The 11,991-nt window shown below is 38.1% G+C and overlaps 1 protein-coding gene across 6 annotated transcripts in view; it reads right to left on the bottom strand.

The window, feature by feature from the left end:
• Positions 1-7,577: 7,577 nt before the first annotated feature.
• The window catches only part of ect2 (epithelial cell transforming 2), a 41,347-nt gene continuing 36,933 nt past the window's right edge, over positions 7,578-11,991 (bottom strand). For 3 of the 6 annotated variants that reach the window (XM_016992000.2, XM_008106019.3, XM_016992001.2), the window contains 2 exons: positions 10,034-10,277; positions 7,578-8,836 (listed from right to left, as the gene is read on the bottom strand). In XM_016992000.2, the coding sequence (XP_016847489.2) occupies positions 10,035-10,277 (243 nt within the window). In that variant the 3' untranslated portion in view covers positions 7,578-8,836; position 10,034. The remainder of the gene's footprint in view (positions 8,837-10,033; positions 10,278-11,991) is intronic. The other 3 variants (XM_016992002.2, XM_008106021.3, XM_008106022.3) reach the window with 1 other exon arrangement.

The raw sequence follows: 11,991 nt of genomic DNA, 5'->3' as shown, positions 1-11,991 counted from the left end.
TAACAATAGCCATCTAATTTAACATGACCTGCAGACATTTTGCTTTTTCCCAGAATAAGAACGCTTTCTAAACAGAAATGAGACAACACATTATTTTACCTGGTCATATAAAACATAACTTTTTGGGGAGGCCAAAGAAGGTTCAGGCTAATTCCTTTAGATTCTGCAGAAACTTCCCGAAGTAAGTCCACTTTCCTCTTATTTTACACCTTTTCAAATTTTCAAAGCTACCATAAATGCCTTGATTTATTATTGGTAACCTTAATGATCTACAAACCAGTTTTTATCCTTTGCTTAGTTGCATCCAGTCACACAGAGTTTTCCTCAGGATACTGCCCAGTACTGGCTCACTTCTCAACTAAGGATGGACATCTTTGAAGCCATTGATAATGTTGGTCCTCCATGGGCCATCTATCTAATATGGCTTCCCAAATCTTAAGAGAGGTATTTTAAATCACAAAAGTTGAGAAACTACCAAATCATGGTGGGAAACTATCTGGACAAGGTCAACCAGACTGGGACCTCTGAAGGGCCAGAGTCAGTCTCAGGTCCTGAGGCTCCTCACCCATGTCTTAGAAGATTAAGGCTAGTTTGGCTTTCTAGTTATGGCTAGCCATCAACTGGGGAGGGTGTGACATTTAGTGGTCTGTAACAGGGAAGAAATCTTCTGTCTTTGCCAAAGAGAAAGTGCCATACAAAATCAGTGTCCGCTGAATGTCATTCCTGCATTCTAGGGCAACTATTAAGTAGTGCCCCAGTAGGGCCCAAAAGTGCTTATATTTCTGCAAGTTAGATAGAAGTAGCCATTTAATTCTCATATTATTTGTAAATGACACTAATGCTAGCACTTTATGACATTGTGAGAAGGGGAAATGCCATCTCTCAACCAACCTTGGGATGACATTACAACTGTTGCTAAGAAGTACATTTCACCAGGGACTGGAGGGGTCATGGATATAAAAGCAGGCTCACCAAGGGGAATGTATTTCCAAATCTGCTCAAACCCAGTCACCCAGGAATCTCCATACTATAGTGAAGGTGAAACCACGGCTTCAGATCAATGTTAGGAAGTAACACCAGGTTAGTATTATGGAAACAGAGAGAACAAAATGGACAACCAACTTAGGTGGCTTAAAGGGGGAAATTGACATATTCAAAAATATTAAGAAAACCATTTGAAAGGTTAAGATGGCTATATAGAAGCCACAGCCAACAGGATGGCTGATTTCTTTATATCCTGCTTAGGGGCCTATGAGAAGTTATTGATTGTCCACTAGTCTATGTGAATGTGTGATCTCACCCAACAGAGCTCTGCCTGTTCTTAAAAACTGATGGTTTCTGTATCAAAAAAAACCCTATGTAATGTTCCTAATATTTTTTTCCCAATTTAAACTGTGGCCAGTAGATCCGTTAGTGTCTCATAACAGAACCTTCTGACCTGAGAACAGAGTTGGAAATGCGACAGCCACAACCTTTTGATCTGCTTGATCTGCTTCTTCTTCTACTTTGAACATGCAAACCAGTGAGGTACCAAAGATAGAAACTAGCACACTTCAAATCAATTATGCTCATATATATATTCACCCTAGGCCTGACACTGTAGAAGTAACTGAAATATTATCTTTACCATCACAGAGTAGCAGAAAGCATGTAGGTGCTTGCAATCCTGTATAGTTAATAAATCACTTCCACTTTAGGCAAAGAAAATGGAAGTTTGCATATTTATAAGGACACTGAGGCTGAGAGGTATTTAGTATCCACTTTTGGTTCTCCATGTGCCCAAGCTTCAGACACCAGTAAGTGGCAAAGAGGCACTATCATTTTGGAAAGGTGCGTGAAACAGAAAACTCAGCCATATGATTTATATTCCACTCCAGTCTAGTCTAGAAAACTCTATAACAAAGTTAATGCTGAGCATGCTATACTTTCTGGATGAGAGAAAAGGACAAGACAAGTACACATAGCAGCTCACCATGACTTAGAGAACAACAAAACTGTAAAAATACAATTTCCCCTGCTCCTCCAACTCAGTTCCATATAGATAGAGCTAAAACCGCCTGACAAATTTAGCTTCCTCTCAATTTGTTTGCAGATGAGGAAAGAAGAGGATCACATTATCCTATGGCCTAAAGAGTTATATCTGATACAAACCTCAGAACAAGAGGAGAGATTACATAACTATAACTGTAGTTCTTCAGGTGGTAATCTCAGAAATCATACAAATGGATTGTTTGCACCTGTGTAGCAGTTTAGAACCTTCTAGAGCTGTCACATAAACTTTACGGTCATAACCCTGTCCAGTATTAGGTCTCTTCCCTCATTTCATGCCCAAATATTGAGGGTTATGAAAGCAACAGTAGTTCTCAAACTGTGCCCTGAGGAGCCCTAAGGGCTCTGTGAGAGGTGCTCAGGGGCTCTGCGGGTGCCTCACCTCTTCAGAGTTTTGCTACTGCTACTGTTGTTATTATTGTTACAAAGGCTGGGTGGCAATCTGTTGGAGGTGTTTGTGTTTTTCCTGCATGGCAGAAAGGGTTTGTACTGGAAAGCCCTGGGGGTCTTTTACTGAAATACTGTTAAATTTATGTTTGTTTACATTGTTATTCATTTTAAATATTATTATTATTATTATTATTATTATTATTATTATTATTATTACTATTTTATTGTATGACACAGCAAACAAGATAGATATGCTGGATTTCGTATCACAAAATCACAAGTCGAACACTTCCCAAGTGTCTAGGACTGTGTGATGTATTTTCGGATTATGCGTGCAGATCCCAGTAGGGTGGTCTTTTGTAGTTGGGAGATTGTGATTTTGTCAATGTCTATTGTTTCCAAATGCCGGCTGAGATCTTTTGGCACGGCACCCAGTGTGCCCATCACCACCAGGACCACCTGCACTGGTTTCTGCCAGAGTCTTTGATGTTCAATCTTGAGGTCCTGATAGCGGCTGAGTTTTTCCTGTTGTTTTTCGTCAATGCGGCAGTCACCTGGGATTGCGACATCAATAATCCAAACCTTTTTCTTCTCCACAACTGTGATGTCTGGTGTGTTGTGTTCCAGAACTTTGTCAGTCTGGATTCGGAAGTCCCACAGTATCTTTGTGCGCTCATTTTCCAATACTTTTGCAGATTTGTGATCTCACCAGTTCTTTGCTGCTGGGAGGTGGTACTTGAGGCATAAGTTCCAATGAATCATTTGGGCCTCATAGTTGTGCCTCTGTTTGTAGTCTGTCTGTGCAATTTTCTTACAGCAGCTGAGGATATGATCAATGGTTTCGTCGGTTTCCTTGCACCGTCTGCATTTTGGGTCATCAGCTGATTTTTCGATCTTGGCCTTAATTGCATTTGTTCTGATGGCTTGCTCCTGGGCTGCAAGGATCAGGCCTTCTGTCTCTTTCTTCAGTGTCCCATTTGTGAGCCATAGCCAGGTCTTCTCCTTATCCACTTTTCCTTCAATTTTGTCAAGGAACTTTCCATGCAATGTTTTGTTGTACCAGCTATCAGCTCTAGTTTGTAGTGCGGTTTTCTTGTACTGGTTTTTTGTCTGCTGTGCTTTGAGGAGTTTCTGAGCACAGCAGACATCTAACCCATTAGCATTATGGAGAATCAAACCCAAACGAAGTCTATACTGGCTCGGTCCTCACCCAGGATAAAAAGGACCACGGTGGATGCTGCTGATTCTGGTCATCCATCGACAAGTGGGCTACGGAATCAAAATACAAATGAACAGTCACAGAAGCGGCAGAAATAGACAATGCCAGAAAACCTCACAATTATTATTATTATTATTACTGTGTGAGTTAGTTTACACAAACACTCTCCATCTATCTGCCACTGGCCCGGCCCATGCTTGATATATATACATACATTATATATAATATATAAACTTAGGGCTCCATGAGAAACGTTTGCTTTAAAAAGGGCTCCACGGCTGAAAAAGTTTGAGAACCCCTGATCTAAGGGAAAGCAGCATGCAGTGAGGTCAGAGCCAGCAGGGTTGTGTGAATTCACAGATGATCACTCAAAGAACTAGTTACAGATATGCAACCTGACCTACTTCTTCATAGCCTCTGTGACTCAAACAATTGGGAGACTATTTACCAACCCTAGGAGAAGGTCATCATGCAAGGCATGGGAAAAGTACAGGTTTCCTAGAGCAGCATCATCACTATATTGTGCATCTATCCCATAGAGAGAAACTGAAGATAAAGGCTGCAACCAGGTGACTGTCTTCTAAACATTCTCCACAGGAACACCTCTCAAGAAAGCAGCAGATCCAGCTGGAGCTCACGGAGAATGAAATCAAACCCAAGCTTGACAATCTCTCTTGGCCAGTTCATAGGCAAGATGAATAGTAGAAACCATTTAGCTAACCACTGTGAGGAAACAGAAAATATTTTCTTCTTTGAAAAATAACAAATGAAATGTCTCTGAGACTAGCAGTCCTATCAACATAGAAGACAAAGGCTCTTTTAACATCAATACAATGCAAGCCTGTGGTAGAATTCTGCATTAATGTATGTAGCATCAAGTCCTGAATAATGTGAAATGGAAGCACCACATTGGGTGGAAAAGTAATATTTGACGTGAAAACATTATCACAATGGAACCAAAGATAAAGTTGATCCACTCAAATGCACATAACTCTCCTGATTATCTGGCTGGTGTAACTGTGAAAGCCATCTTCCAGGTAAGTAACTGGATATCTTAAAATGTTCAAACCACTGTCTGCGAAGTTGAGACACAACTAACTCCATGTCCCACTGAGGCGTTGACTTTGAAACTGGAGGCTGAAGATTCTTGTACACTTTTGGAATCTTAGCACTTGGAAATAAGAAAGCTTATCCCCAAACTGAAAGTTAACTAAAATTGTAGCATGCTAGCATTTCAGGGAGGAAAATGAAAGACTTCTATCAGACAAGGATATCAGAAATTGCTAGACATGGCTACTGTGTCTATGGCACAGAGTTTCCTCCAGGTACTAAAACGGCACAAAACATACTCCATTTCTAAGTATAGTAACATTGTGTACCAGGCCTATGAGTCACAGCACTGACAGTCTTGTCAATCTGAAGCAGAGAAGCTAAGGATGTACCCTCTAAGCTAAGACTTATAAAGTGTTGCTATCAGGAAGGATATTCTTCTTCTTTAAGAGAGTGTCAGGAGGGGATTAATATGGATCATCCCAGCAGAGGGATTGTCTGCGAACTCTATAATATGCCTATCTGGACAATATCAAAGTTAAACATTCTTCCCCCAATCGTGTTTTACCAACACTCAATTTTGAAAGCAACAGTTATGATTTTCAGTTACATTTCTGATCTCCAGAAGAAGGGAAAATAGACTCCAGTACATGGTAATATCAAATTGGTTCTCAAAGGGACTTTGATTCTGAAGCCTTGTGAATCAAGGAGCTAGCTTTATGGAATGGAATGAAAACATTTCTGTCTTTTATCCTGACAGACCAGAATCTGGAGAGAATGAGGGCCCTAAACCATGAGCCCTTGCAACTTCATTTGCCAAGGCTGTGAAGTCACTACTGCAAAGCACATGTACTTGGAAATTCCATCAAGCTAACAAACAAGGTAGAAATCAAAACTTCTAGGCATCAGTTCCTCATATCACAGCATTGGTAACCAAAACATGCTACATAACTGGCAGTGTCAGCTTTTCCGATTGGAGGAATTTTCCCAGCCTCAGGACATATGAGTATAAATAAAAGATGCAATCATTTTGGGGATTAGTACATGCAAAACCATTTTGTTCCACCTTAAACTGATTCAAACTTTGGAAAGGATGCTAGTCTCAAGAGTATACTCAAATGGAGAGTGCATGTATCTGAAAGAAAGCAACACTTTAACACCAGTTTTACTTTCTATCTTTACATGCTAAAGGGTTTTTAAAAGTAAAAAAATAATAATAGAACATATCTCTTTCAGTGCCACTGGAAGCAAGCCAACTTGAGCTATCATAACTGTTCCAATCTTTCCACCACTTCTGTTCAATAAAGAATATAGATGAATCACCGTAGTCCATAAATGCCTTACTTACACTGCAGTGAGAATATATGCCTCTTCAAACAGCACTAGGAACCTTAAATAGATTGGAACAGTGCTGACACGGGAAGATAAACATATTTCAGGCCATGATTAATTCCCTCCACATCTCTCACCCATCTCATCAGGTGGCTCCTAACCCTAAACTGTGACAATTTTGATAAAAGAATTTGTTACTTTGCCAGACTATGGGATCAATGCACCCCCTTCCCCCAAAAGTAGAAAAGGCAGGAAATTACTCTTCATCTTGGAGCATGTTGCATATAAAATACTTTGTGTATCGGCATGTTTGATTTCTATCCATATGAAATTTCTTTTCATGCCTCTACCTTCATACAATTCATTGTTAGATTTGGAAATCTAACACTGCATTAAGTTCACCCTTTTGGACTTCTCTGTGGAACCAAGAAGATATGAAAGAAATTTATTTCTCCTTGCCTTCTAAAACTGACTATGGCAGTCAGCAATGGCTTGCATGCCTAGTTTTCACTGAAAGATTATGAATAGGGTATTTCCAGAATTGTGGCATGACAAAGCTCTAATAATTCACAACCACTGCAGTTGTTCTCAAACTTGGAAATGCCCAAGTAAGGATTCCTGACACACAACTATTTATGTACTGGCATCACCATTCTTACCTTCTGATCTGCATTTTTCTTCCTGTTGAGTGGAATGGGAATTGAACAATTCTAGTGAAAAGCATTATTGTAGTGAATCAGAAACTTTCAGTGGTATTTTAGTATCACATTAGGAACTTTTTTGGCCAACAAATTATCAGAAGCAAATAAAATGTTGTGGAGTAGTTGAATGTGAAGATGTTTTCAACACATTAAATAAAACAGATTACGACATACATATCCTTGATCAATTTTCCATTGTAGGAAATCCTCAAAAGCAACTGAACAAACCATGCATTCTATGTGTTGCTAAGATATGGAAAAAAATCACACAGCGACAGAGAGCACATCCCTTTTAACAGGTCTAGTGATTAATATCACTCTGTTTCCAAGTACAGTTCAAATGTCTGCTTACAATCTATACAACCCTATATTGCCTGGGTAATAACTATCTGAAAAATCAGACCTTCCCCTATGAGATTTTCAAGAGGCCCACACGTGTCATTGCCATGGCCCTCATAAATAGGTTTACTGTAAATGCAAGAGAGGACCTTTTCTGTGATTGCACGGTTTTTGGAACTTCCTTCCTAGAAAATTGGATTGTCTCCCCTGTATTATAATTTTTTATTTTGCTCCAACAGGCTTTTTAGAATTTTTGTGTGTCGTACTCCTTTTATCTTTTGCTTTTCATTCAACTGATGTGTTAAATGGTTTTAATGGCATAGACAGTTCGATGCCATTTTAAACATAAGTATATCTTTGTTTTATTTCTATTTCTTTGTATCTTGTAAGCCTTCTTGATTCTGAGCTTTGGAGGAAAAAATAATGTATTAATGATGCAGTACAATCTAATCCAAACATTACTGCAGTGATAGGGGCAAAATTTATAAGATTAAGAATTCAACGTTAACATAAACAGTTTATTTACATATGTTTCTGCCAGTATAGAATTTTTAAAAGATACAGAAGTAATAAAAGTGTCACAAATTATGCCAGCATACAAGTAGCATCTGTGGTTAAAGGAATGAGAAGCTAGAAGTCCCACCCACTATTTCTCCCTAATACACAGAGCAAGTAAAAGATTAATTTCCAGAGAAAGTGTTAAAATTCTATTATGAAACCTGATTATTCCATAGATGTTTTTCTGTAAGGGAAAATACTAGAAGCATAAGAAAAAACACAAAGCGAATTTTTCAAAGGAATTTATATAAAGGCCTATGGATAAAAAAAAAAATAGCAGCAGTAGATATTGAAGTCAAATCTACATTTTATCTCCATACTGAAATCTGTGCATGAGCAGTATGTGTAAGAGGTGTTTCATTATATTTTAGAGACAGCTTCTTTTAAAAATGGTCTCCATCAAATATTATAAATATAATGATCAAAAGTGATATTTTTTTAGCACAGTTCCTATCTTGGGAAAATTTCCTTTCTGTTGAATAATAGTTAAACCTAGCAGCTGAACATTAAATCAATTGAAAAACTGGCGAAAATATTTCATGTTTTCCACTGAAACACCATCATCACCACACTGTCATGCAGGAATAAAAGAATATTCAGACATTTTGAAACCTCAATTTTTTTGATATCCTATAAAAACAGGTTAATTTCTGTACTTTAAAAATGAAGCATGTTTCTTACTGTACAAATTTGTTAATGCAGTTGAATAAAACCCACAATATATGCAGCCAATATATATATAAAAATACTGTTTTAAGAGGAAAATTCACCATCCTCGGTCAGTTGGGATACCACTGATTAACTTTCAATTTTTCAAATACCATTTTATTTATGACGTTTTACATAAAGCAAAATATTTTGATTATGTTGATAGAGTAACATGTGCAAAGAAAAAGCTTATACCCAAACCAAGGTCCAGTCCTTTACTTCGTTTTGTAAACAAATCAGACAACTCTTGATGCTCACCTTAGTGTTATCTACAAGTTTACTAATTGCCACTAAGTGCTAGCTAAGTACCTCCATTCATGTCAGTAAGGGATTGCTTGGGAAGCCAAACCACCTTTTGGCCATCGGCAATTTTATGTTGCAAGTCCATTTCCCACCAAGTTCATATCAAATGAGTAGTCGATCGACTTAAGGTATGACTCCTTTTTTCAAACACCGACGGCAGGTTGATCAAAGAAGGGGAATGGATGCCCTGTTAAAAAGAACGGAAGAAATATTGACTCATCTCATTAGAAAAAAAGAAATCCCAAACTATCCCTGTGGGTGGAGGAGTTGAGGGAGGAAGCTATTCAAGAGGATCCCAGGAAATACAGAAAAACCTTCCTTTTTAAAGAATCCAGGCTTTCAAAGTTCTGGCAAGTTATATTCAGCAATACTGTTGAGATATATATGTGCAAAATGTATGTCAAAATCAGAGCTCTCCTTCAGACTTTGATGTTCAGTAACACTTCTTTTCAGGTTTTCCAGTCTCAAAAAATTAATTTAATTGGCTCTATTTGCATGTTCACATTTCCAAACAAAATAGTATCCTTCCATCTAACAGGGAGGTCAAAAGCCTCTCTGGATAACAAGAATGAATACAAAACTCTTTTTTTTTTTGGTACAGGTTAAGTTTCAGGGTTGCTTAAAAAGTTGCTGACTGCCCTTCAGTTTTCTTCCCTACATTTACATCCTTTGGGATATAAACACCTTCTAATGATTCCGTACCACATCAATAACAAAAGAATGAAGCACAGTACAACTTAAAAATACAAAGCTGATGAAGAAGTGATTACGGAAGTTATCCTGACTTGTTCAAACAATCTTCAAAATTATTATTTAATTGTAATTAGGTCCAGAGTTCAAAGCCAAATCCCTACACGCCACATTTAAAGAGAAACACCTGAATTTTAGAAAACATGGAAAGAAAGCCCAACAAATATGTATCCATGGTGAACATATCTTGCCCGATGAAGAGAGTTAAATAAAAGAGAAAGAATTAAAGTGTCGCCTGGTATGAGCAAAGTGTGCTGAAATCCCAAAATAGACCCAGAACGTAAATCAGGGGTGAGTAGGAAAGTCAAGGCCCCAATTTCACCCTCCCCTAGACCATGGCAGACCACACATTCATTTTTAAAAATCAGAAGTGTCTGGAAGTTCACTATAATAAAAGGCCATTTGAGCCTCAAAATGGACCCAGAGGAGTGAAATAACCTTCGGTGGTTACAAAAATAATTTAGAGGCTTCTGCAAGCAAGGAGGGGAAGGGGGTCAAGAGATCTGAATCCCTGACAACCCACAGGCCATATTTCTCCTATCCCTAACCTAGAGAACTTAGTACAGGCTGTGCACCTTATTAAATGAAAGCTATTTTGCACCCAAAGTGTGTCCAAAGAGGGGATAAAGCTCACTTTAGGCAACCCTTTTGTCTCCACCCACTTCGTCATTAGTGGTGCCCAAGCAAGAACAGGCCAGCGAGGGGACACTTAAAGTTTCCGAGCTGGAGGCAGTTCTCCCTTGCCGATCATGGGAAGTACAGATCAGAGGCCGAAGCCTAGCGGTTTGGGAGCTCCCATCAATAGAGTTGGAACGCTGCACACTAACAGTATTTTTAATAGGTCCACTTAAGGAGTATGTAGAAGAGGAGCGAATCATCTAAAATGGGGAGGAAGAGAAAGCATTAAACTACATGGTGCATACAAATACAATTTAAATCTCTCATTTCTTCCAATACTATTTATTTTAGATGGAAGGGGAAAAAACAACTTAAGCCCTAGCTAGCCCACAGACCAAGAGCAACAAATTAACAATTTTCTTGGAAATCTTCCATTTAAGCTCCACTGGAACTAGTTTTACTTTCTAGAGATTTATTTATTTATTTTATATTATGATATTGTTACCCAGTATGACTAATCCTCTCCATTCTTAAAGAATTTACATTCCTCCCCTCCCAAAAATTGTTTCAGCTGCTGAAGTTGCAAGATATGGTGTAATTAAAAAATAATAAGTACTAAAGCAGCATCTTTAAGAAGAGATTTCTAGGAAAGAGCAACAACTGGTTTAAACTTAGTTTAAAATGTGTCTTCATTCAGTGTCCTGCTTACAAAATCTGCTATTAGTAGCTACTTGCCCCTTCCTTTACAGAGGAAAAATCAATTCCTTGGAATATGGCCCATGGTTGCACCTCAACTGTATCATCACTATTTCCAAGAGGCCTATAAAATGAAACTTCAGTGAATTCTTTGACCGTCAATCTCTCTTTTCTGAAAACTAAATTGGTTGCTTTTTAGTGCTATATATAGTTTTAGTTGTGTTTTGTTTTAATTTGGTCTGTAGGCCTCAGAGAAAGGTGGCATATAAAATCTCTTTATTTATTTATTAATTTCATAATCTCAAAGAGTCTTCCTTCTGGAACTGTATAGCTAAGCCTCCTTTTAGAAAATGTGTATCTACAACATGAGAGTGATATACAGGGTGTTTGAAAAAGAACTCCCTAATTTTAACTTAAAACACATTAAAACTAGGGAGTTCTTTTTCAAACACCCTGTACTTTTCTTCCTTTTTTGTCCTTCTTTCAGTTCTTCTAAAGTTACATGGTTCTCTACCTGGATGATGATATGAAGAAATCAATAATGCTTCCTGTAGTAATGGTTATTATGGCCTGGTGTATGAAAAGGTAAAAGTTGATCATGCCAAAAACAAAACAACCCCCCCCCCCCCAAAAAAAAAATGCCATTGGGCTGTCAAACTATACTCCAAAGGCTCTATCCATTTGGGATATAACTAAGTAGTCATAATCTCATAACACTAAATACAACTCCATATTTAAGAAGTATACTATATAAAAGTTTCATGTCATGTTTTTTTGTTTTGTTTTTAGAAACTGCAAGTTGCTTCTGGTGTGAGAGAATTGGCCATCTGTAAGGACCTTGCCCAGGGGACGCCTGGATGTTTTAAAATCCTATAGGAGGCTTCTTTCATGTCCCCGCATGGGGAGCTGGAGCTGACAGAGGGGAGCTCACCTGCTCTCCCTGGATTCAAACTGCCAACCTGTCTGTCAGCAGTCCTGCCGGCACAAAGGTTTAACCCATTGTGCCACTGGGGGCTCCATTTCATATTTTGAATTGATATTTATATTGTGCTATTTACAATACCAGTTTCTATCTCTTCTTTTTTTCTTTTTCTTTTTTGAGCCTTTATTTCTACAAGAATAAGTTTTACATTTAAATTTCTCAATACTATCCCACCTCAATACACACATATTTGCAAGTATTTCACTATCGGAGACATTTCTCTATGGCAAGATTATTCTTTAATGGATACAAATCTCCAAGACCCCCATCACTCAGGTTTAGTTAATGCCTTGCTT

The sequence above is a fragment of the Anolis carolinensis genome, chromosome 3 (assembly GCF_035594765.1).
Source record: "Anolis carolinensis isolate JA03-04 chromosome 3, rAnoCar3.1.pri, whole genome shotgun sequence".
Classification (NCBI taxonomy): Eukaryota; Metazoa; Chordata; class Lepidosauria; order Squamata; family Dactyloidae; genus Anolis; species Anolis carolinensis.
Note: the sequence above shows the minus strand (reverse complement) of the source record. Positions and strands in the feature narration are given on the sequence as shown.